The 26,915-nt window shown below is 42.5% G+C and overlaps 1 protein-coding gene across 2 annotated transcripts in view; it reads left to right on the top strand.

The window, feature by feature from the left end:
* The window catches only part of Pxk (PX domain containing serine/threonine kinase like), a 63,764-nt gene that overhangs the window by 1,449 nt on the left and 35,400 nt on the right, over positions 1–26,915 (top strand). For both annotated transcript variants that reach the window (XM_028786038.1, XM_028786036.1), the window contains exons 2-3: positions 18,075–18,125; positions 20,604–20,651. In XM_028786038.1, the coding sequence (XP_028641871.1) occupies positions 18,075–18,125; positions 20,604–20,651 (99 nt within the window). The remainder of the gene's footprint in view (positions 1–18,074; positions 18,126–20,603; positions 20,652–26,915) is intronic.

Genomic DNA, 26,915 nt, shown 5'->3' with positions numbered 1-26,915 from the left:
ACCGCATAGGGTGTTTTAGGCCTATTTAATACTAAAGAGATGGATGTTCAAGGACCACCTCCTCTAGAAAGCCTTCTTCCTGCGTAGCTATTACCGTAGCGTATGGACACCAGGATAATCATGTGATTTCCTCTCTTCCAAGCTATGACAGGAGAGTCTCAATCTGATAGCATTTCATATGTGTCTATTGAATGGGTAAGTAAATGAATTGCAACCTCACTGTATCTCGTAAGTCAGAGCAACCTGACTTCTGGGCTGCCAACAAGTCAGTGCTCAAGTGTGGAGGTGAGAGATGGAACGGGTTCCATAGTTACTACAGAACTCTCCATTAAAACAAACGTAAGTAATTTTAGGGCAAAAAAAAATGACAGTTTGTATAATGATGAGTGAACAGGAAAGACAGTGACTCACAGGAGACCCAGAGAGGCAGATGTGGAATAAAGCAGAGCATTGTCTTGCGTAACTTTTGACTGTTCTGTGCTCTTGTCATTTTAGCTGTGAAGTGTGAGGCTGAGACATGTTGCCTCAGCCCTAAGCTTTATTGAGAAAAAGCATCTACTGACGCAAACTTCTTGGACTGCTGATGAGTTACGAGTAGGTCCCTTGAAAACAGGAACAGTTGGAAATTATTCTGGAAAGAAGTAGTTTTTGAAAGTGGTGTGTGGGAGAAGAGAGAGGCATTGCTTTCTGTTGGGTAGATGGAAGGCGTCTCTGCAGTTCGTGGGCTGGAGAGGCCTCAGAGGTGAAAGGTGCACCCTTCAAAATACTGCTTTCCAGGAAGCTGCGCAGTGGCTATGGACAGAGACACGTGGAGGGTATCTTGTGTGTTATAAAAAAGAAAGAGCGAGCCAGGTTGTGGTTCGGTGGAAGGAGGTGCCTCCTCGGGCCCCATGCTGAGACATCCCCTGAGGGGCCAGCCAAACAACGGTAGGGGAGTTGAGGACAGAGAGGGGGAGGGGGAGAGGGAGAGCAGGAGGAGGAAAGAAAGGGGAGAGGCTGGCCAGGAACACGTGGAGAGAAGAGGAGGGGAGGGAGAAGGGGCAGAGAATAAGAGAGTAAGAGTGAGGAGGGGCCAAACAGCCTCTTTTATAGTAAGGCTGGCATTACCTGGCAACTGTGGGGCGGAGCCTAGAAGGAATGCTAACGTACCTAGTAGCAGCTGCTCTTTGGTTTGAAGACTCAAGCTGACTATAGGTCTGGAATCGTAAGCACCAGTCACGTGACTTTGTTTGGGCAGGTCACTGAAACTTTCCCCTCTGTTTTTGTTTTTGTTTTTTTGTTTTGTTTTGAGTTGTATGTGTGTATCCATCACTATGTATTTCTGGCTGGCCTGGAACTAATAGAGATTCCATCCCGGGTGTCTGCCCAGCTCACTCAAATTTTTATAAATTATGGATCTTTATTTATTTTATGTGTGTGGAGGGTGCTTGCCTGCTACTGTGAATGTGTGGTGGTCAGAAGACAGCTTTGAGAAGTCAACTTTCGCCGGGCAGTGATGACGCACACTTTTAATCCCAGCACTTGGGAGGCAGAGGCAGGCGGATTTCTGAGTTCGAGGCCAGCCTGGTCTACAGAGTGAGTTCCAGGACAGCCAGAGCTACACAGAGAAACCCTGTCTCGAAAAACCAAAATAAATAAATATAAATAAATAAATAAATGAGAAGTCAGCTTTCTCCTTATGCTAGGCCTGTTCAGGACCGCTTCAGGTCATGCTTGTAGGCAAGTGCCTTTACTTGCTGAGCCACCTCGCTGGCTCTGAGACGTTTTTCAATTTTTGATGTAGCCAAATCTGGCTTCGAACCCCGGTGGCAGGAACCACTAGGCCGCTCTTTTATTTTAGTGTTGTTACATGTAAATAGGCTTAATCAGTGCATGCTCTCAGCTGCTTCCCTCTTGTTACAAGGATGAACAAAAATATTGTTATGAAGTATTTGTAAGGTTGTTTCTTCCATCTCTTTCTTCCTTAGCAACGTATGTGTAGAGGAGTACTCACTTTTAAGTATGTTATGGCAAGTAAGTTCATTTCTGTTCGCAGTTTCTTTGGTTTCTCAAATTGTGTTGTCTTAGAAAACAGAATTTATAGCTCAAAATTATAGGGTAAGTCTGACTTAGGATTTTTGAAGGGAAAAATTGTGTGGGGAAGACACAGGCACCAGGAGGATGAAGGAACACAAAGTCATTTCCCAAAAAGACATACTTGGATGAGCAGCCAGCCAGCTGGCTGGGAGTGTGCTGGTAGGTGACTCATTGCCTGGCTTTGGCTTGAATGGTTTTCTTTTGTACATTTTTTCCCAATGGAGCACAATGATTTTAGCTTTAAGAGTTGATCAAGAGGGGCAGAATAGATGGCTCAGCAGTAAAGAGCAGAAGACCCAAGTTGGATTCCTAGCACCGACATGTGGTTCACAACTGTAACTCCAGTTCCAGTACAATCCAGTGCCCTATTCTGGCTTCCGATGGTACCAGGCAGGCAAGTGGTGCACAAATATACATGCAGGTGAAACACATATGTACATAAATAACCTTAAGGAAAAAAATAATGTTTTTAAAAAAGAAATGTACTAGGAGGCTACAGGGATAGCTAAGTGGTTGGGAGTGTTCATTTCAAAGTATGAAGACCTGAGTGTGAAACCCTAGCATGGAGCTGATAAGGCACAGCTGTGCAATTCTGTAATCCCAGCATTGGGATTCATGATGCAACACACACACACACACACACACACACACACACACACACACACGACCCATTAGGCGGAGACTGCAAGGAACTACTTTCACAAATCAGAAGGGTAAGTATTGAGGGGTAGGATGCTTTGAGGAGAAAGGTTTTCTAAACAAGGGATTATGGTAAATGGCCAACAGGTGGGTTGTAAGCAAGCTTAGGAGAAATAAGAGAAGAAAGAGGAAATGTAAATTCTTGGCTTCATAAAGGGGAAAACTCATGTCCACAGACTGAAAAAGCGCTGGCCTCACAGAAATAGAATCCAGAGGAAGTGGCATCTGGATCAGGCTGTTATCTAGTATGCACAATTCCTTGCTGCTGTTTGGTAGGTTGGCAGTGTGACTGGCTTTTTCACCTCAGCTTTCTCCTGGTTAATATTCTTCGGGTTCATCTGGCTTAAGGCCCATTTACTCTGCATCTGATGCATTTTGTTCTTGAAGTTAAAGATCATTGTGTGATATTTGTAGCGTAAACAGTTTCTCAAATGGGGTAGTGAGCTAGACAGTTCCGGCTTTCATAGAATTTTTGTTGTATTGCATCCGAGATCTTTGTTTTTCCAGTGATTGCACAAGTTACCAGCAGTAACATAGATGGAATTGAAGTTTCTTTTTTTCGAGTGTTGAGCTTGGTTTCTTAATTAGTGACCATTTAAAAAAATAATTAAAAAAAACTTTATTCATAGCCAGGTCTCAAAAAACAAAAACCAGAGCCTTTCTTCATGTTTTACCAGCTACCTATTCAGGATTGATTCCAAATAAGACATCATCAGTGTTTTCAGAGCCTGAAATGTTCAGGTAACAGGGACTCCGTGTCAGGGTTATCCTGACTTCCTATTCAGATGATAGTTGGAGGTTTCTCTACAAGTCCACATTATACTGAATCCTCGTAAAATCATTCCTCTGAAGGTATTTGCATAAGTAAGTGCTGACTTTGGGCAGGTAATGGCAGCACTTCTACACACTGTAACAAGGCAGTGATGGCAGTTGTTTCCTGGGACTCTCCGCTCATCTGCTTATTTGTGTATTTTCCCCAGTTGTCTTATACAAAACTTGATAAATGCACTCAGAAAACCCTCCATCGGGAGCATTCAGAGGCTGGTAATTTAATTCATTTAGAGACTTTAAATCATCTCTTTTTATTGAAAAACATCTTTTTTGCACCTGATGTAGGGATCACTGATACTCAGTCCTCGTCTATCACCTCTTTTGAGCGTTGCCCCATTAGGAACGTCTTGTAGTGGGAATAAATAATAATGTGGTAGCGTGCCTAGGAGGAAATCTGGGCTTCCGGGACAGCAGCTTGCTGTATGGGAAAAGTGTTTTGTTTTTGTCTAGAAGAGCAGAAACAGCATCTCTTTCTTTATGGTCTCGAGATTGTTCAACATACAGGTAGTCAATGGAAAGTTTGAGTGTGTTCATTTGTTCCACGTGGGACAAGTACTTGGCTCTCACTTCGAGCCCAGTGTTATTTCCTTCTAAGCTTCCAGAAGCTTTTAAGGCTTCATAGGAAAGGGAGCTCCTTATGTTGCATCTTTTGGCATTCTGAGAAAAGGGAACCTGGGCCTCAATTGGAACTGTGTGTGTGTCTGTGTGTGTGCCTGTGTGCCTGTATGTGTGTGTATGTGTGTGTCTGTGTGTATCTGTATGTGTATATCTGTGTGAATGTCTGTATATGTATGTGAATGTCTATATGTGTGTATGTGTGTCTATGTATATGTCTGTGTGTATGTAAATGTCTGTATATGTATGTGTGCGCTTGTGCATGTGTATACATGTATGTGTGTATCTGTGTGTGTGTTTGCCTATGTATGTGTGTGTATTTGTGTGTGTGCTTATTAAATAATTTATTTTTGAGACATGATCTTACTGTGGAGCTCTGGCTGACCTGAAACTCATCGAGATCTATCTGACTTTGCCTCCTGGGTGCTAGATTAAAGTTGTTTGCTACCATTCTAAGCTTGAGCACCTTTCGTTCTTTCTTTCTTTTTTTTAAGATTTGGCTGGGCGGTGGTGGTGCACTCCTTTAATCCCAGTACTTGGGAGGCAGAGGCAGGCGGATTTCTGAGTTTGAGGCCAGCCTGATCTACTGAGTGAGTTCCAGGACAGCCAGGGGCTATACAGAGAAACCCTGTCTTGAAAAAACCAAAAAAAAAAAAAAAAAAAAGAGATTTATTTATTTTATATATGTGCATACTCTGTCACTCTCTTCAGACACATCAGATCCCATTACAGATGGTTGTGAGCCAACATGTGGTTGCTGGGAATAGAACTCAGGGATTGTAAAAACAGCCAGTGCTCTTAAGCACTGGGCCATCTCTTCAGCCTCAAAACTACCTTTTAAAATTATTTTTTAATTAATTAATTTTAGATTTAGTTATTTTATGTTATGTATGTATGTATGTGTGTGTGTATGTATGTATGTATGTATGTATGTATGTAACATATGTGCCTGGTGCCCATGAAGGCCAAAAGAAGGTGTTGAATCTCCTGGAACTGGAGTTACATATGGTTGAGAAATGCAGTGTGAGTACTAGGAATCAAACCCAGGTACTCTGCAAGAACAAGTGCTCATAACTGCTGACCCATCTCTTCAGCCCCCAACTTTTTGCTTGTTTGAAACAGTTTCTCGTTGAACTCTCAGATTTAGCTAGACTGATGGCTAACAAGCCTTAATGACCCTCCTATGTCTGCATCTTGAGTGGTGCCATTGAAGTAGATACTGTACCTGACGTTTTTTGTGTGGTGCTAGGGATTGAATTCAAGTCCTTATGCTTGTGTGACAAATGCTTTATGGACTGTTTAATCCCTGAGTCCCTTTGGAACTCTGTATTTTTTTTTATTGATTTTTAAATTGCATTTGTTCATTTATTTAGACATGAGGAGAGTGGAGGCTGTATGAGTCCCTCATGTGTCGAGGTCAGAAGACAGCTTGCAGGAGTTGGTTCTCTCTTTCCAGGATTTGGGTTCTGGAGGTCACATTTGGGTCATTAGGCATGACGGCAAGCACCCGTACTTATGGTGCTGGGATTAAAGGCAAGTGTTACCGTAACCCACAAACACGTTTACATACACACTTGTTTTAACTGGACTTTGACTATGTAGCCCTGGTTAATCTGGAATTTACAGTATAGACGAAGCTGTCTTCCAATTTGTAAACCTCATCCTGTGTCCCAGGCGCTGTAATCACCAATGTGAGCCACCACACTGGCTCTACTTGGACCTTTTAAGTGCTTAGGGTTGGGAAGAGAGTGGTAGACTCCTCCCATGGGTTTGTTCTTGAACTGGGTGTCGTTCTGGTTGTGAATACCAGGCACATAGTGGGGACATTAAAGTGTGTTGTCTCTTCAGAGAGGAGGCCATTGTCCTTTGTTTTCAGGCTGAGACTTTGACTAAGGACACAAATGCTTTATCTTGGGTAAACCCTGGGATTTTGGAGGAGAAGGTTTCCGAAAACTGACTTAATCTACTTAATCTCCAGTTGATAATGCTGTTGACCAAATTTAGGGGAAGTCTGGCCATCTCTAGTGAAGAGACCAGTATATCCTCATACTTCCTAAAAAGAACACAGTTGAAAGCATAAGGAACTTTAGTGATACTATTGCTTTCAAATAATTGAGACACTCTCTTGTGTTAATGTGATTATATGTCAGCTTGGGAATTCTATTGTAACAGGAGTCTTCCCAGAAAGCTTTTACACTTAATTTTTGGCAATATCTTTATATAATCTACAAATCATACTTTATCCAGTGGAAGTGAACAACTTACTGTATTCACAGAGCTGTGAATATATCAGTATAATTTAGAATGTTTTCACTACCTTCCAAAGCAACCAGCCACCCCCTCTATTATCCTGGAAAGTTTTGTGACATTTCAGGATATTAAACTCTGAACACACAGACTCACTCATTCACGAGTTCTTTGTTCTTGTGATCTAGCTCCTTTTTGAGATTCATAGGCAGGACAGCTTCTTTCTATAAACGTTGATATACCTGTCTATAAACCTCTCAGAGCCTTGCTGACATAAAGCCTTTTTTCAAGCTATAGATCTTAAGATTAAAAAAATTACTGTTAGAAAGTAATCTAAAAACTGTGGCTGAGGCAGTAGATGAGTAGATAAAATGCTTACACAATAAGCATGAGGATCTGTGTTTGGATCTTTACAGAAAAGCTGGATATGACAAAGTGTACTTGTAACCCCAGAGCTGAGAAACGGGGAGACAGGGGCTCGCTGGCTGGTCAGACTAACTAAAATAATGGACTCTAGGTTTGTTGAGAGTCCACTTCTGTCTCAGTTAGGGTTTTACTGCTGTGAACAGACACCATGACCAAGGCAACTCTTATAAGGACAACATTTAATTGGGACTGGCTTACAGGTTCAGAGATTCAGTCCAGTATCTTCAAGGCAGGACCATGGCAGCATCTAGGCAGGCATGATACAAGAGGAGCTGAGAGTTCTACATCTTCATCTGAAGGCTGCTAGCAGAAGACTGACTTCCACGCAGCTAGGACGAGGGTCTTAAAGCCCACACTCACAGTGACACACACACTCCAAGAAGGCTACAACTCCTAATAGTGCCACTCCCTGGGCCAAGCATATATAAACCATCACACCATCTTAAAAAATATGCAAAGGAGTGATTGAGAAAGATACCCATGCGTGCGCACATATACACTCAAAAATTAAAACTGAAAGCTTGAATAGTTAGCTTACTTTAGTCAGATGTGTGTATTTGAAAACAATGTGCTATAGTGCCATATATGTATGTATATATGTAGTATATTCTATAAAAACTGTACCTAAGACACTAGATGGATTATATATTGTAAAAAAGAAAGCAACTGCTTTAGTTTGCAGCTCACATAGTGTGTTTTGGTATAGTATATGTACACAGATGACTTACTAGTGGCCCAGGGGAAGGGCAGAGGGTTCTGGACCAGAAAGCAGTATGTATGAGCCTTTCCCATGATTCCACTTGTCACAGAATCTTTGCTTATAACATTTAAATGAGTCTTCTTACATATTTTGGACATTGTTTAGAGCCACAAGTCATTCCTCCTCATTAATTCAGTTGAGCATCTCTTCCCCTCCCCCACCGTGGTGAGGGAGGAAATGAATGGAGTATTGATACGGCAGAATGCTGGGTTTTAAAGTGTCTAAGAGCCACTTTTAGAGGTGAAGAGGGAAGTTCATTCAGGGCCTTCCTGTTAGGCCTGCCGGTCTCTCCAGGGACTCATTAGACTTTAGCCCTTCACACTTTAGCCCTTTCCTGTTTGCTGAAGCGGAGGGAAATGAAGCTGGAAGTAGGTCTGTATGCACCAAGCTCAGACATCTGTGCAGTAGAGAGCAGCCCACTGGCCCACCAGAGCACAGAGAATGGACTGTCCCTTGCCATTCTCTAAGCATGTTTGTGTGTGGTCCTGCAGACTACCACATTACAAGTTGTTTCACTCCAGTTCTCCAGCTTCTGACTCCCACATGGCTGCGTAACTGAGGCTGACTGCCTTTGTTAGGTTTTGACCAAGCCCAGGGACATTTCACTTGACCACAGAGTTCCTCTGAAGCTTCCTGCAGAAACCTTTCCTCTTCCTTGAGGTGTGGTAATCCTCCTAGCCTCTTGATGCTCGAGACATACTTCTCTGTTTCTTACAAATTGCTTTCTATGCAAACTTACATCTATCTGCCTCCTATCTTGGTTGTTTTCCTGGGTGCTGAAACTACAGGCAGGAGCCACCATGCTCAACTTATCTGTTGCTTTCTGTGTGAGTGTTAATGTGTATGGTGCATGTAGGTAAATTTATGTATCCATGTGTTGTGTGACACTTTCCCAGGGGAGATGCAACACAAATGTCTATTCACCCCAGATAAGGAACTAATTACAAACCTAAATACAATATCATCAAAGTCCAACTTGGTGAGCCACTGGGTTTATTGGGGTTACTAACAAGAGCAAGGATGACTCAGAGGCAAGCCCAACATGAGTAATAACTCAGGAAAGCTGCAACCCTGGAGCTCTCTTCATGACTTTCAGGAAGCTTGACAGATCAGTGAGTATCTCTTCCTGGTAGTTCTGCTGTGTAGGGTCTCTTACAGACAGCTAGGCTGGTTGGAGACTAATATATGAGTCTCTTCCACAGTCCTTATAGCTTATACAAACGAGGGGTGAGAGACTTGTGCATTTGATAAATTTCAGGGACTTCTTGAGACTTTTGAGTTGTTGTTTCCTTTCTTAGTCATAAGGAACCTCCTTCTAGAATTTCCTGGGTCTTAATGAATATTAGAAAAAAATTGCTATGTAATGCCATACCCAGGGCAGAACACAACAGTGTGCTCTCTTCTCTCACTGTCAGCCTTACTAAGACAGTCTCTCAGTGAACTGAAAGCTCACTGATTTAGCTAATCTGGTTGGCCAGTTAGCTCCAGGGGTTTGATTGTCTCAGGCTCCTAGTGCTGAAGCCATAGGCTTGCCCAGCCATGTTGGAGTTTTCACATGTGCACTGTAGATTTGAACCAGATAGGTGATAAGTTGTCATATATCTAAATACTGTTTTTCCATAACTTGCTGTAGACATGCTCCGTGTTTTGGGTACTTGGTATGTAAGGTGCAAGAGTAAACAAGATAGAGTTGGTTCCTGCCATGTACATTCATTTCCATTTGTTCATTGTGGTGTCAGGGTAAATATGAAAAAGCAGCAGACTCAACCAATTGTAGGATCTCTTGGATGGAGGCTTGGGATCTGAGCAGTGCTGAGGAGATGTGAGCAAGTGTGAGGCACATGAGAGTCATGTTTTAGGACTTTTTTTTTTTTTTTTTTTTGCTACTGTTTGCTGCTGAGATATAGGGTACTGTGAGGTGGATAGAGAAGTCATGAATCAGTGAAATTCGGATGCATCTCTGGTCCTTGGCAAGATGGGAGAAAGAAGGAAAAGTGGGAGGAACATATTGAAGGAAAAGTTCATCAGGTGGCGGGTAGGAACAGGCACACCAGAGATATGACTAGAGAAATAGTCCAGGGTCAGAGGGGCTAGTTTTTAGTTCTAGACCCTTTGAATAACACTGAAGTGAGTGTAGTGATTGTCGTGTAGTTGATCTTGTCATTTGCCAGCCCATGAAGTACTTCACACTAATCATTGATGTCTTTTCTTTCCTTTTCTCCTCTTCCTTTTCTCCTTAATTCCTTTTAGGTTGAATTTGTTGAAATATAATTAACATGCAATAAAATATATATTACATATTTTATAATAATATAATATCACTAGTATTTAGTGTCTGCCTCCCTCTTCCTCTCAGAGAGATGGTCCCAATACATTGCTAGCTTGACCTTGAATTTCTGAGCTCAAATGATCATTTGCCTTTTCTCAAGTTTCTGGAAAGACAGGCACATGCCACTAGGCTCGGCTCCAGTGTTCTTTAGTGGCTGACTAGTATTCTACTGTGTGGATACACCACAGTTTATTATCCTCACATCAGCATTTGCTTGCTTCCATTGGGTATATTAAGATTAGAGCTGCTGTGAGCATTTGGGTAAGGTCATTGTGAAGATACATTTTTGTTTCTTCTAAATAGCTAGGGATGACATTTATTCTTCTGAATAAATACTCTAGGGATGCTAAGTATATATTTTACTTTATAAGAAGTCATGTTTTTTCAAGGTTTTTTTTTTTTTTTCCATTTGATCCTTATAACTGTCTGGGTTGTGTTTCACTGGTACCCATTTTCACTTGGAGAAAATGGAGTACAGATAGGGTAGTTGTTGTAGACCTCAGGGCAGAATGGCCACTCTTTGAACCTTGAGTGATACCTGTGACCCTTGAGTGATTTGTTATCAGATGTGCAGAATGAGCTGTCTGATAGCTTCACTGACCCAGATGCCAGCAATTTGGAAGTCCCCCTGTGAAGCACAGAATGAGACTGGGTGGCCAGTTTTTCAGTTTTCCCCCTAGCCATATGGGCATGGAGTTATGTATCACGCATGCTGGCTGCTGAGAACAACACCAGCCCGTAAAAATGTAGTGTGAGTGGTGTATGTAATTTTGCATTTTCAGTGGCTGCATTAACAGCAATGCCAAGAGGGCAGCTGAGATGGCCAGTGGTGTAAAAACACTACCTGTGCAGACCTGATGGGCTGAGTCAGAGGTGTATCACTCTGTCATCATGCAGCTATACGCAGGCCGCATCCTCCTGACCTGATAGACTGGTTCTGCCTACCCAGCGGACCTGAATCCGGAGAGGAAGCTGCACAGTATGGACGTGTGTGCCTAAGGTCATGGAATGTAGGAGTGGCTGTGTCCTTGGGTCAGTCTTAGAGGCCGACTGCCCGCCCGGTCACTCTCACTAAGAGCTCAGGGACTATGTTTAAGGTACTTATTCTCTCTGAACTTTGGCCTTTTGTTGGGATTTGAAATAAGCTGAAGGATCCTAGACAGATCATTTGAGCTTGTTACCTTTGAGGAGGCTATGACAACATGATGTGTTACGTCATGGTGACCCACACAATTGGTTATGAACTGGAGCTCATGTGTTAGGACGCTGACATGTTCTCACTGGGTTGAAGAGACTTTGGTGTACTCGACTCTCCTTGGCGAGAACCATTGTTAAATCAGGAACTGATTGATATTGTAACAGCTCGACTTCACTCATAATTTCAAGCTCCTCTCCTACCATTTTCCCCGTTGAGACAGGGTCTCATGTAACCCAAGCTGGTCTTGAATTCTCTGTAGTTGAGGATGACATTTATCCTCTGATTCTCCTCCTCCTTCCTGAGTGCTAGAGTTACTGGTGTGCATCACCATGCTTAGTTCATGGGGTGCTAGAGAGTAAACCAACTGAGACACACCCCCAGTAGTCCCACCTCCACCTATTTAATCAGTTTTACAGATAGAAATTTTAATTTACTATTTTTCAGGTTATGTTTTCTGCTCTCCCCAGAACAATTACAATGCCAATGTGTGGCTGGATGGTGGTGGTGGTACATGCCTTTGATTCCACCACTTGAGAAGCAGAAGCAGGCCTGGTCTACAAGAGTTCCAGGACAGCCTGGGCTGTTACTCAGAAAAACCCTTTCTTGAAAGACTAAACCAACCAAACAAAAAACCTACCAGTGAGTGATAAAATGACAGAAAGGTCCCTTGCCAAATGAAAAGAGGGATCAGCTCTATTAATTATTGATAAACAGATGAGGAATCTCAGTCCTTATCACTCAGAAGTCTTACTTAAAGTAGCGTGTTTTAAATAAGTGTAGCCTTTCCTTCCATTGTGTTTTGTTTTTTTCTCAGTGCTGAGATTGAACAAAATGCCTCCAGCCAGATTAGCTAGGCAAGTAGTCTACAGCCTACAAACCAGCTTACTTTTTAAAAACTGGTTTTGAGACCAGCGAGATGGCTCAGTGGGTAAACGTGCTTACTGCCAAGACTAACAACCTGACTACAATCCCTGAGGTCCACATGGTCAGGGAGAGAGCCAACTCCACAGGGTCATTCCTCCCCATGCCCGCGCGCGCGCGTACACACACACACACACAGAGAGAGTAAATAAATGTTTAAAAGATTATTTTTCCTTGTCATAGAATTTACATATGTTAGTTGAACAGGAGATGAAAGTATGGTAAAGTGGGAAAGAACAGGAGCTGCAGAAGCTGGAGTAGCAGTGGAGGAACTGGAGATAAAGACTTGTCAACCCTTCTGATGAGGATGGCTGATTCTGTCCTGTTTTTGTCCTTAGGCACGTCTATGCCGTAAAGACGAATATTCTTTACAGACAGACACCTGAGAGCTAAGGAACCTGGCCGTCCTTTAACAGTGTGCTCGTCTAGTATCTGCCACAGCTGCATTGGAAAGATATGATTGTGCAGAAGGGTAAACTGAGGCTCAGAACAATTAGCCCAGTAAACTAGAAGGTGCTAGTTGGGCCTTGAGTCAGGGTTTCTGTTGTGGTCACCCAGTGTCCTGACACCAGGACACCTAGGTGGTTTGTCCTGAAGCAGTAGCATAAAGGAGAGGGATCCTGGAGCCCTCAACAGTCCCCGAGTCAGAACTACAGAGAAACCTGCCTCTGGCAGGTCAGTTTGTCTGCTTAATGCTCTGTCCTAGCTGTATAATTTGTGTTCTAGCTCTGTCCTAGGTGGTACTTCATGGTCAGTGCATCCGTTTCTACAGTTTTGAAGTACTCCGGAATAATTGGACAAATAAGTGAAAGTTACATTTTATTTAACAGCTTTTTTTTTTGAGGAGTCATTGTGTGTTTATGCTTTGCTTTGATATAAGGATTAGTTACTGAGTTTGCATTTTAGCAAATTATATCATTTTCTTGGTAGAACTTAGGGCCAGTATACTATATAATGCTTCAAGAGTTACTGTTTAACATGTGTCTAAAGGCTAGATGGCACATGTCTGTGATCCTGGAGGGCTGAGGAAAGAGAATCATGAACTCGGGGTCGGCCTTGGCTGCACACTGAGAGACCCTGTCTGAGACATAAACAAGCACATGCGTTCTGTAGCTCTGTCTGATGTCAGTGGAGTTCAGAGTGCTTCCGCTGAGACCATCTCAAAGTGGAGCATCATCTGTCTTTGAAGTTTGTGCAGACCAGCTCTTCTGCTGGGAGAGACCATTCTGCAGAGGAGAGCATGAACTTCAAAAGACCCTGAGATCATGAATGTTTTCACTGCAGGGATCAAAGTGGGCTGTGATGCTTTCCTTGACTATTCTGTGAGCAGAAAGAAAGTGGACTTTTTGGTTTTGCATAAACCAAATTGGGGAATTTTGTTTTGGGAAGAGTAAAGCTTAAGGTTCTCTGATCTGATTAGTTAGACGTTTTAGAGTTTAGAGTTCAGTGGTTGGGAAGGAGATATGCTTGGCTTCTCTCACATGCCAGAGTTTATCTTAAGAATTTGTGGTTCTTCAGATGCCTTCGTTTGTTTGGGGGTGATTTTTTTTTTGTACACACTATTGGTTTGTACAGCAGTTGACAGAGAGTAGAACTAGGTTCCAGCACTGAAAGTCTGCAGATGAAGCAGTGGTGAATGATGAGCACCTCTCAGAGCAAAGAGTAAGCATTCATTCAAAGTGAGAGAAGCAGGCAGGTAGCCAGTGAGCTGAACAACCATTCTATTCTGAGATTTCTTCAGAAGACATGATGTCCCTCAGGATGCTGCTAGCTCAGTTACAGCTGCTGCACTTTCTAAGTTTGAACCTTAAACAAAATACTTCTTCTTCTTCTTTTTTTTTTTTTTTTTTTAAGTCAAGGTCTCCACTGTGTCACCAGGCTAGCTTGAAGCGTGACAGCCTGTGGACTCTATTATCTTGTGTTAGCCTCCTGAGTGTGTGTCACCACACCTAACCTGAATGAGGTAATCAATCTGAGACCTAGAGATCATGTGGATCTTTTTTTAGAGTACATTGATTTTACCTGTTTATGGTAGGTACAGGCTTTCTCATTCCCAAGGGTGCAATCGGGTGTCAAATGCCCTTCAAGAGTTATTTGCTTTGTCTCGCTGCTGGCCTCACATTGTGCTGGGTGAGATCTGGAACGTAAGAAATGTGAAGATCTCTTCAAGACCTTAAATCCAGTCAGAGAGAGCTATTTTCCCAAACATTGATATGGCACGAAAATAATAGTTAACATTTAAAAAGCTGAGCACTACAGGATTTAAATATTTGGATCAGCAAACTGAAAGGCATAAAACAGAAATGTTTAGGATATCAGCAGTCTGATAGGGATTAAATAGAAAGAAAAGGTTAGGTCAGTTTGGTCAGGATATAGAGAATGTTGAGGGTTGGTTGGGGATTTAACCTGTGGCCAGTGGGAGCCATGGAAAAGTTCCAGAGCAGAGAAGTATTGTTTGTTCAGCGTGGTCAGTTGTTTGCAGCATTCTTCTGGGTCCTTCCCGTGAGGGAACAGTGCCAGTAGAGAAGTGAGCTTGGGAGTGAACTGGAGACAGACAGGGCTGCCTGCCATCCCAGACGAGGTAGCTGGCCCTCATTATTACACGAGGGTAATGCTTCTCCTCCTTTAGAAACCCAAGAGACTTAGGTTAGTTGTGGACTATGCTCAAAGAAATGAGTGAGCTGAGCCCTTATGGTGAGAGGAAGGGAAGAGGAAAGGAAGATCATTTAGGTTAGGTGGGCACTTGGTTCACTAGTGTCCTTCTGCCCATGCAAAGGTTTTTATTTCTGTAGGGTGGAGGTTCCCCTTAATTCTCTCTTCTCTGTTCATTTATGCCGCATATCATGTGGTCCCGGAACACGTCCAATTTGAAAAATGCCAGCACCTGACCACAATGACTTGCCACAGTGCCCATGTGCTCCCCGTTCCCTTGCATGCCAAGAGTAATCGTGTGGTGGTGGGAGGGCGGGGCGTTGGGCAGGAGGGAGGGAGCTCTCTGGGGAAGTTATTACAGGTGGCTAGGTTGGTGCAGCCTAAACTTAGTGCTCCCATCTGTCCTTTTGGGCCTTGGTGATTGATCTTAGTGTTCCCATCCGTCCTTTTGGGCCTTGGTGATTTATAGTGTCTTGTCCACACAAAGGTTCTGGTCCATGTCAGAGAGGGTGAGAAGGGTGGGCACGAGTCACTGGAGAATCTGGGGTGCCATGGCAGCCCACAGCTCAGGAGGAAGCTGACTTCAGGTCTCCAGGGCTGTTGGGCAGTGGACAGCCCAAACAATGGAAATTTGAGTGAGGTATTTCATTTTGGCCAGTTTGTATGGCAGTTCTGAGGAATATGAAGAAAAAAACAACAACAACAAATGTCTTTATAGTCAGGGAGTAGTTTTGATCCATTGAAGCAGAGTAGAAATGTCCTGAGCAAAATTACCTTTCTAGCTTTTCATCTTTCCTCTCTCTGTACCACACAGCATATGGGGTTTACAGACGACAACACAGCTTGCTGCTCTTTACATCGTCATGGGTTTAGTCCTTTACCAAATATAGAGTTGATTTTATCAGTCTCTTTACAATTTAAGTTTATTTTTAAAGTAAGCAATTTATTTTATATGTGTGTGCTTGCGTGCGTGCGTGTGTGTGTGTGTGTGTGTGTGTCTGTGTATGTGTGTGTGTGTAAGCAGGCATATACCACCACAGCTCATGTGGAGGTCAGAGGACAGCTCTTAGGAGTCAGTTTACTCTCATATTCTTATGAGATCCAGGGAAAATAATGAAACTTAATTTAAGTTTTTGTTTGTTTGCTTTAAAGATGGTGCCTCTCACATACTTCTGACTGTCCTGGAGCTCACTATATAGATAAGGCTAGCCTTGAACTCATGATGTCTATCTGCCTTTGCCTCCTGAATACTGGGATTAAAGGATGTTCCAAAATGTCAGTTTTATTTAAGTTTTAATTAGAAAACTGAACAGTTACAGGATGGTGGTGGCACATATCTTTAATTCAGTTATTCAGGAAGCAGAGGCAAGCAGATCTCTGTTTTAGGCCAGCCTGGGCTACATAGTGAAACCTTGACTTGAAAAACCAAAGAGAGGGTGAAGAAAGAAAAAAAAAAAAAGGGAGGGAGGGAGGGAGAAGAAAGGAGGAGGAAGAAGAGACTACTACGTACGACTGAACTGTTATTTTTCCCACTACTGTGCTAAAACACCAAACAAAAGCAACTTAATGGTTTATTTTGGTTCTGGCTTGTACATTCAGTATGCTTAAGGGAAGGCCTGGTAGTGGGAGAATAAGCAGCTGTCACGTGGCATCCAGTGAGGAAGCATGGGAGACAAATGCTGGGGCTCAGCTGTCCCTTTAAAATTCACTCACTTCAGGACAGCCAGTCCATTCAGGATGAGCCTGCCCTCTTCAGTAAAACGGTTCTGGACACCCCTCATAGACACCTGCTGCCTGACAGTAGATCCTAAGTCTCCTTTCTGAAAGGGTCATTGCCTGTGCCTAAGACAAAAGATGCATACACAGGCAGTGAGAAGAACCTGGACATGGGTACCCTGGGAGCATGAGTAGCCCATGCCCATGCTCCCAACATCCAGGAGGCTGAAGCAAGAGGGTTGAGTTCAAAGTCTAAGGCTAGCCAGGCCTATAGAGGTCTACAAGAGACCTGTCTCAAAAACAAATAAACCATATTCTCTAGTCAAATCTGTTCCTAAATGGTTGTTCACCATTCATTGAACCTAAGCTCAAAAATAGAGTTTCCCTGAGTGTTTGGGTCTTTTTATTTCTTCCCCTCTGACTCCACTTGAGACAGGGTTTCTCTGTGTAGCTCTGGCTATCCTAGAACTCACTCTGTAGACCAGGCTGGCCTCAAACTCAGAGATCTGCCTGCCTTTGCCTCCTGAGTGATGGGATTAAAGGTGTGCACCACCACTGCCCAGAGGGTCTTAATTTCTCAAGACTCCTTATCTGTCATTTTCTTTTCTCTGAAGTTAGGGTCTCCCTCTGCATAGATGAAGTAACCTAGGCTGACAGCCAACTGGTGATCTTCCTGCCTCTGGCCTCCAGTGCTAGCATTGCAGGTGCTGGTGTTTCAGGCATTTTAGCCCTGCTAAATCTGGAACTTTCTGGACATGGTGTGAGGACTCAGGGTGTTTCAGATTTGGATCTCCCAGTTAGAGATGTCCAAGCTATAATTGCCTGTTTTAAAAGCCTTTTCATAAGCTTTTCTTTTACAGCAGCCATAGTGCCCCATACCTTTAATCCTAGCTCTTGGGAGGTACAGGCAGGCAGATCTCCATGAGTTCGAGGCCAGAATGGTTTACATAGAGAGTTCCAGGACAGCCAGAGTTACATAGTAAGATCCATAGTAAGTTTTTGTCTGAGACACAAAAACTACTACAATAAAAAACATCACACACACAACACATACACACACACATACACACACTCACACTTTTTCCCCCTTTATATTCATTTAAGTTATATGTGCATATTTTGTCTGCATGTATGTATGTATGTATGTATGTATACTGTGTGTATGCCTGGTGTACTTGGAGGTCCAAAGAGGATGACATTTACCCTGGAACTGGGGTTATGGATGGTTGTGAGCTACCATGTGGGTGCTGGTAACAAGAACCCACGTCTTTTAGAAGAGCAACAAGCACTCCTAACTGAGCCATGACTCTGGCCCTTTTATTTGAAGTCATAGGTTTATCTGGTATACACATCGATTCCCTTCTTAAAACAGAATCTCACTGTATAACACAAGCGGCCTCCAACTTGTCATTCTCCTGCTTTAGTCTCCTCTCGCTGGGAGTTCAGATGTGGGCCACCATGGCCTGCAGCTCCCTGCTGTCCCTGCTTAAGATTGAACCCAGAGCTGCCTTCTTGCTACTGACTTTATGGCCACCCAACCATATCCCTCACCCAGACATCTTTTTTTATTTTATACTTAAAGCTCTTTCTTTCATCCCTTTTAGGAATATATCATCCGGGTGCAAAGAGGAATTTCTGCAGAAAACAGCTGGCAGGTAAGAATTTTTGTCTATTTTTTCTTAAAAAAAAGTTTAGGGCTGAAGAGATGGCTCAGAGGTTAAGAGTACTAACTGCTCTTTCAGAGATCCTGAGTTCAATTACCAGCATCTACACGGTGGCTCACAACCATCTGTATTGGGATCTGATGCCTTCTTCTGATGTGTCTGAAGAGAGTGACAGTATACTCATATGTATAAAATAAATAAGTACATCTTTTAAAAAAAAAGTTTAAACTTGTGGCCAAAGCTGTCTTTGGGTGTCAGAAAATCTGGAAAGGCCAGAATACTGATATACTGCAAATCATATTTCTTTTAGGTGTAAGCCTTTAGATCTCTTACTTTAATTTTTTAATTATGTATATGCATGTATCAGTGTAGGCTTGTGGTTGTGAATGCCATGTCCACAGAAGCCTGAAGAGGAAGTTGGATTCCCTAGGGCAGGAGTGACAGGCAGTTGTGAGTCATGTGGTATGGGTGTTGGGAAGCAAACTGCACCCCTGCAAAAGCAGTATAGACTCTTAACCCATGAACCATTTCTTTAGCTCTAAGACTGTGAAGTACCGCAGGTTTATAAAGCAGTAGATCTAGAAAACTTGTATCAGGACTTTTCTGGTTATGGTGGTTTGGTTAATGTGTATATGGTTACCAGGAAGAATATTCTAAAAAACCGTTCTCCAGCTCAACCCTGAGACTTAAAGTGGAGTCCATCAGGTAAAATGATGCATAGCGAGGTCACAGCATTTTATGGACAGGTTTACTTTGGATAACTGGTGCTAGTTGCTGTCCTTAAGGGAGGCTCTTTCTGAGGTCCCTGGCTCTGCTTTTCTCAATGCTGGCCTTAGAGAGAAAGACAATGTCAAGGACTAAAGGTCTTTGCCATCCTAGTTGGCTTGAGGAGGGTGACTGAATTCTGTGTGGGGCTCCTTTAGTGTTCATCGCTGCTGTCCTACCCCCTTCTAATAGCCTTCCTTGTCTCCACCTTAGGCTGTCTCTGACTGAGTGCACCAAACGTGGTCTTTTCTTTCCCCAAAATTTCACGCTGCTTTTGTTTGACTCTTTATCGCATCTGTCCTCTGTTGAGCATTTATGACGTGTTTGCACTGATTTAAACACATTAATTTATTCCACCCTTAAACCATTCATCTGTGCCAGCATTAGTCCCACTTATGCTTGGGAGGTTATGCTGGCAGAGCAACATTGCAGTTCACAGTTTCTTGCAGTTCAGCACTGTCCTTCCTTCAGCTTCCTTGTTATCAGGGATGGACGTACATGTAACTTTATGTGTATCTGGCAAGAATTGTCGTACCAGAATAGTCAAGCCCTGATGTAAGTTTTCTAGATCTACTGCATTATAAACCTGGGTCACTTAACAAAATGGGGCTGATGGACCCCCACCCCCACTGGATGACACTCCCTTTAGGTAAGGTTCTCGGTGGTATCCAGTTAACTTATCTACATACATTTGAGAACCAGTGATAAAGACTGAATTCAAACTATTCAATAGCAAAATAATTTCCTTACCTAGATATCTTATTTATGTTTTCTACCTCTGATAAAACACCCAAAACAAAGGCAACTTGGGGAAGAAAGGGCTTTTTTCACCTTACAGCTTAATGTAAGTCCATCACTGAGAGAAGCCAGGGCAGAAACATGAAGGCAGGAACTGAAGCAGAGACCATGGAGGAGTGCTGCTTACTGGCTTTTCCATTAAGCCTTGCTCAGCCTACTTTCTTATAGCACCCAGAGAACTAGATCCTCCCACATCAGTCAGTCAAGAGAATGCACCAGAGGCCAACATGCTGGAAGCATTTTCTCAGTTGAGATTCCCTCTTCCCATATGACTTTAGCTGGTGTCACACTGACATAAAAGTAGCCAGCACACCAGGGCTAGTAGGATTTGACTATGTTCTAAGTAGTAACATCAGTACAACCGAGAAAGGACACAGGACATAAAAACTGGACTGTCTGCCAAGAGATGAGGCAGCCTTACTTACAGGAACAGACTTAGTCTCCAGGAATGCTGCCATTTTGACTGGATGATGTTTTATTCCTGACAAGGACAAGTGGCATCAGAGCTGTCCACCTCCTCTTGTTGTCATTTATGCAATCGGTAAAACTTTCTTTTTCTTTTGCAAATCATTAATCCACCCCTCCATGAACTCAGTTAATATGAAAGGTATTAGAAAGGCAATTTGTCCTGAAAACAAGATGAAATTTTTTTTTTTTTGATGTTTAAATCTCTTGTGAGTTTGACTGGCATTAACCAGTTTACTTTGGCCCAGGCAACCTCTGGGAGACTGCTATGTACATTTTCTGGGCTTATCAGTCAAACAGAGTGAACACTGGGAGCACTACTCTGCTGGCAGCTCTGGAGCTCTGGGGCTCTCCAGCTCTGGAGCACCAGAGAATCCCAGGTCAGGAGGTGGAGAGGGATGCCTTTGCTGAATCAAAACACCACTGTTCTGTCTCTTACAGATTGTCAGAAGATACAGTGACTTCGATTTACTTAACAACAGTTTGCAGGTAAGTGCTTCAAACCACTGTGACACACACTGACTGCTTACGATGCCTTTCTGGTTAGAACGTCTGGAGAATCTCCCTTTGTAGATTAGGACTGACTACAAAGGTTGTTAGGATTTATGGACGTCTGTTGAGATTTGATCTTTATGCATTATAATGATAAGTACTGGCCCTCCAAGGCCTGGTTGCTCCCAGGGACGAGAGAGTCTGCACATATCCAAGTGATGCAGTGTAACCTTGCCTCCCAATTAGTGAATAAAGATGCCTACAGCCAATAGCCGGGCAGAAGAGAGATAGGCAGGAGTCTTGGGTTCCTGGGCTTGAGGGTCAGAAGAGACCATGAGGAGGAGAAGAAGGTGGAGAGAGGAGAAAAATGCCATGGGTTAGGAGTCAAGAAAGCATGGCCATGAGGGCTGGCCAATTGCAATTATAAGCAGCCCAGCTGAACCATAGTAAGTAATAATGAGGTTATCAACAGGAAATAGATTTTAATAGCATAGAGAGTAGATATCTACCCAGCATTTGTGCTAATAAAGGTTTATTATAAATATAAAGGGTGTGTGTGTGTGTCCGTCCGTCCGTCCGTCCGTCTGTCTGTATGTCTTTTATCTGGGAACTAAATGATCAAGGCGGGATAGAAGCCCCGGATTGAGAATGAATATTTTTTACAACATAGGTGGATCTGGGGCTCTCTCTTTAGGCTTTTTGCTGGGCTTCTCTGCAGTTAGCATTGCAGATCATCATTAAACCATAACAGTAGATACTCGGTCTTTTTCTGTTTTCTAAATCTCTTGGATTTTAATATTCTAACCTGATGTCCTTAATCAAAAGAAGGAAGCTTGGCCAAGCCTTTGTCTGGAAAGATAGCTGGTACCAGTAATGGTTGAAGGCTCCTGGATGTGCTTCAGCACTGTCAGAATCCTTGGTCGTGTCAATCAGTTTTCTCTCTGGCATACTGGTCTTCAAGGGCATAGATTGCTAAATACTGTTGGGCTTGTACCATTCCTCAGATGTGAGTGGTAATAGAAACCTTTCCCCCTGGGCCAGATGTGCTGGGAGGCAGAGGCCTGCTCCCTTTGTGAGTGAGCTAGTTATCACATATGCTGAGTGACTCTAATGCTGTACAGTAAGGTCAGGAGAACTTGTGGGTAAAAAGAAGCAAAATGCTTCCTTTTCCTTCATACAGCTATGTTTTAGGTCACACTTCAGAAAATGGTATTCAAGCATTTACTGTAAAAGAGTGCAACTGGCCCAAAAATCTGCAGGACACTGTTGTACCTTTGATCCTTATTGTGTAGTTCTGGGAATTGAGTGCAGAGCCTTTTGAATGCCATGGCTCTGCCACTGAGCTATATCTTCATCCGTTACTTGCTTTTAGTTTTATTATAGCCAGTTGAAATCTCTAGATAACAAACATGTTGACAGAGTTTGAATGATTATTTCTTGCCTTATACCCTTGGCCGGCCTGGAATTTAGTTTTGCTTCTGTGTAGTTTTGCTTTTTAAAATCGGTGCATCTTATTTCAGATGCAGATATCCACACGGCATGTGGGGGGGGTTGTTTTGAGATGGGGTTTCATAGAGAGGCTGGCCCCCAGCTTATTGTGCAGCCCAGTATGACCCTGAACTCCTGATCCTCCTGTCTCAAATGCTGGGATTACAGGAATGGGCTTCCGCATCTGGCAGTGGGAGGTTTTTATTCATCCAAGTAAACAAACAGAAGAAAGTACATCCAGCGTTTTGGCAGTGAAATAATTTAAAAACAACCTCCATAACCAAAGGGTTCAGAAACCTCAGAATGAAACTCTGACCATGGTTTTCAGTATCTGATTATTCTCTACAGATAAATGAATTCCTGCTAAAGGAGAGAAATGTAATCCCAAGTGTGGATTCTGACTCCAACCGGAACATACTTTAGTGAGAATGACAATTCAGAATGTAAACTTACATTATATCACATGCCACGTGATATAATTACATTAAATGTTTAGGAAGAAAGATTGGAAGGAAATATACCAAAATGCTAACGATGATGATCCCCAGGCGGCAGGATTGTGGGTTATGGGCTTTTTCACCTAGCACTTTATGGTATGTGGTACTTTCCAAGTTCTGCTAAAACACATATAAACTATATAAGTAGAAAAATAGAAGAAAAGTCTGTGTTTTCCAAAAGTTTTATGGTTATCATATTTCACAGTAACAACAAAGAAAAAAAAGCACCGTGTTTCAAATAAATACAGTGTCAAGTTAACAGCCATCCAGGGATTCACAGAAATGAGAAGGAAAGGAGAGAGGGTGGGAACTGGGTGGAGAGGGAACCTCAGCTGTCCTTTAGACTGGGGGGAAACCCAGGTGCTGGCTGCGGGGACACCTTAGATCCTTTTTTCACTTAGGCCTCATTTTCTCCTTCTCAAATGAGAAGGCTGACGTCTGAAGTCTCTTACACTCCAAATGTTTTGATTTGAAGTTTACTGCTCATTGTTGACCTTGGAGAACTTATTCTATGCTGAAGTAAATTAGATGTTGTTGAGAGTTTAGAACACTCACTGGCATATGATTGAAGGTAATTAGAACGGATTAAGCTCCAATGCTGGAAGGAAGTAAGGAGAAATGACCTGTTTGGAGGATTTCCCTCCAGATAAAAGCTAGGTTCCTGGAAGCGCTGATATGGCTGCATGTAGTTTAGAAGCGTCTAGGCCAGAGGGCCAGCTTCAGGTTCTACTTTGGAACCTTCCAACTCTGCATGGCCACTTTCAAGTTGTTATGAATCGAACTTTGGGGTTTCTATGCTGCCTTTGGCTCCCCACAGTACTTCTCCTTTTAAGGGAAGTTAGGCTTTGTTCTTGTTTTTTAAAAGAGCTCAAGGTGGAAATGGCAAATTCAAGGGAAAGCTAGTAAAAGTGAGCTGGCTTGACAAGGCCTGTGTGAAAGCGTCCAGAGAACGGTCATCTTAGTGACTGTCCTAGTGTGCTTGGGTTTCTTTTTTCCCATCCAAGGTTTATCTTCTGTGGTGAGGGGTTGTCGACATCACAGGAGAAAGCAGAAGGAGATACAAAACGTCTCTTAGATGCTAAACTTTTTAGTAGCAAGGTTTAAAAATTAACTCCCATTGCAGTTTCAGTACCTTGGGGAATAATAATTATTCCTTTCTGACCCAGCAGGACTGTAGATTCAGGGGCATGGATGGAACAGCTCTGATGATTTGGGAGATGTCAGGCAGAACAGTACTTTCTTTCCTAGTATGAAGTCTGAAAAATTAGCCTGAGGGTTGGGATGATAGCTCATTGCTTATCTCCCCAGATAACATAGCACTTACCACCTAACCATGAGGAAATGAGTTTGAATGTCTAGAACCCAAGTAAAGCCAGATGTGTGGTAGCTTATGTCTGTAATCCCAGTGAGATTGCAGAGACAAAATTCCCAGCTTAAGGACAAGCTAGCTCAGCATGTGAAGCAGAAAAAACTAAAAGGCCCTCTCTCAGATGAGGTGGAAGGTGAGAAGTGATACCCAAGGTTGTCTTTCTTCCTCCACACATGCACCATCACACACACACAGACACACACACACACACACACACACACACTCACAGACACTTGGTTGATGCTTGGAGCCCTCACCATTCAAGATAGACATTTTAGGCTGGAGTGTAGCTCAGTTGATAAGAGTGCTTACCTGGCAAGCATGAAGCCCTGGGTTCAGTTCCCTGGCACTACACTGAGTAAGGTATTGTAGTACACACATGTAGTCCCATCATTTAGGAGATAGAGGTGTGAGAATCAGGTACAAAGTCATTCTCAGCTACCTAGAGAGTTTGAAACTACTCAAACAAACAGAAAAGACATTTTGTCAAATGCATGTGTTTATTCCCCACTATGAACAGAAAATAGCCAAAATACTAGAGTTTGACAGTGCTGTTCTCTTGGATGTCATAGGATTCAGTGGATGCTATTGTATGGATCATGCAGTTAAATCTGTTCACAGTAAATAAGTAAAAAAATTAAACCTGCTTGCTTAAATAATTTTGTTTAAAAAAGGAATGTTTTTCTTTTTTAGTTGAAAAGGGTGACTATGATAAGTATTTCATTGCAGAGAACAAGAATTTATTACCTGTTCCCAAAGATAACTATGTTTGCCAAAGGGTGTGAATCCTTTTAAGACAATTTTCATGGGAGCTGGAGAGATGGCTCAGGAGGTTAGGAACACTGGCTGCTCTTCTAGAGGACCTGGGTTTGATTCCCAACACTTACAGGATAGTTGATGACCCGCTATAACTCGAGTTCTAGGGAAGCGGGTGTCCTCTTTTGGCTTCCATGGGCACTAGGCACTGGACTGCATATACAGAAATTCAAGAGAAACACTTGTACACATAAAAAAATTTTAAAATAAAGGGCTTTGAAGGAAAAAAGATAGTTTACTCCCATGTATGAGCACATCCATGACTTAACAAAATATCCCTGGGTGTATGTAAAAATAGGATTACATTCTGCAATTTTATAAGATATTTTTAAAGGATCCACCAGTTATGTTTTAGGCTATTAATATATAGCCATACTAATGCTTTCTGTCCGTGAGCACCATCAAGTACAGTGAGTGGCATGTGAGTGTTGTGCTTTCTTTGTAACTATGCATTTTATTTGGCTAAATAAGAAGTTGCAATCACTTCTTGGCTTTTTTTTTTTCTAAGATCTCATGGAGAAACCACAATTAGATAAGGCTTAATTTCATGAATTCAGAAAACGATTTGTAAATGTCTTATCTAGTGACGAGCTATGCTGTGATAGAAGATTTATCTTAATTGTGTCTGACATGTTTTCATAGTTATAGAGGGGAAATAGGCAACTTATGGAAGGAAGTTTCTCTTGAGTTACTTTTCCAGGGATTTAGAGCCCTATGGCAGTGTCCGCAGACATGACAACTTGAGTAGCCAGCTGAGAGTTCACGTCTTGAAGTACAAGCGTGAAGCAGAGAGAACAAACTGCTGGGAGGAAGGGCTGCAGGCTGTCAAACCTGCCTCTAGTGGCACATTTCCCCCAGCAAGCCACGCCTCCTCAACCTCCCCAAACAGAGTTAGTGTTTGGGGACCAAGTGTTCACCACATACATGGGCCTGTGGGGGCCATGCTCATTCCAGCCACCACACATCTCTTCCATCTTTCATTTGACTGTGTGAGTGTTGTGTGAAAACCCAGAGTGGAGCCTGAGTAAGGTTTACCCAGAGTCGCTTACCTTGTGCCCTTTTCTAACTTGAAGATGCCTTTACTAGACCGCACCCTAAGCCACTCAGTATGTATGTCACTTGGATTGCTTTTTTGTTTTTATTTTTTGGTACAAGTGTCAAATAGTGCTGTAGCTCTTGAAAATGACTTTGCTTTGTTTTTCAAGTTTAAAAATAGTCTCAAAAGTTTTAAGTAATCTAGAAAATGACAGTAGATTGAGTACCTGCTTTTACCTTTTCTTTTTCTCTAGCCATTGTAAATAGTAATGAATTGATTTTACACACACATCCAACACTCTCTCTCTCTCTCTCTCTCTCTCTCTCTCTCTCTCTCTCCTTACACACCCCTTCAAGGACAAATAAAAATGCAGAAGTAAAAACCACAACCAAACATTTTAGGTTGAAAACCCAAATGATAGCCAAGAGGTGGTGGCTCACACATTTAAGCCCAGCATTTGGGAGGCAGAGGCAGGTAGATTTCTGAGTCTGAGCAAGCCTGGCCCAGGACAGCCAGGGTTACACAGAGAAAACACGTCTTGAAAAACCAAAAAAAAAAAAAAAAAAAAAAAAAAAGAAAGGGAAAAAAAGAAATAGAAATCCAAATGAAGACTGGGCATGGTGTTACATGCCTATCTGCCTTTAATCCCAGCACTCAAGTTCTAGGACTGTTATAAGTGAAACAAACAAACAAAGAAAACCTAAATGAGACCTAAGAGATGTGTCAGATATGTATATGTATATGTATATGTATATGTATATGTATATGTATATGTATATGTATATGAAGGCAGAATTTTGAGACATGAAGCAGATAACCTCATAGGATCCTATATATATCACAGAACCTGAAAAAGGCTTAGCAGTTGCTATGAGTGTAACTGTAAGGATTGTCATTTACCTAGTGTAAACATGATAATGTGCTCGATAAGATGAGGTAATGCTACTGGAAGCAGGAGACAGGATGTGCGTGGTGAGGTCAGAACTGTGGAAGAGAACTTTTCTTTTTCGTTTTTCTGTGTAGCCCTGGCTGTCCTGGAAAGTACTCTGTAGATC

The sequence above is a fragment of the Grammomys surdaster genome, unplaced genomic scaffold (assembly GCF_004785775.1).
Source record: "Grammomys surdaster isolate TR1022 unplaced genomic scaffold, NIH_TR_1.0 125428, whole genome shotgun sequence".
Taxonomy (NCBI): Eukaryota; Metazoa; Chordata; class Mammalia; order Rodentia; family Muridae; genus Grammomys; species Grammomys surdaster.
Note: the sequence above shows the minus strand (reverse complement) of the source record. Positions and strands in the feature narration are given on the sequence as shown.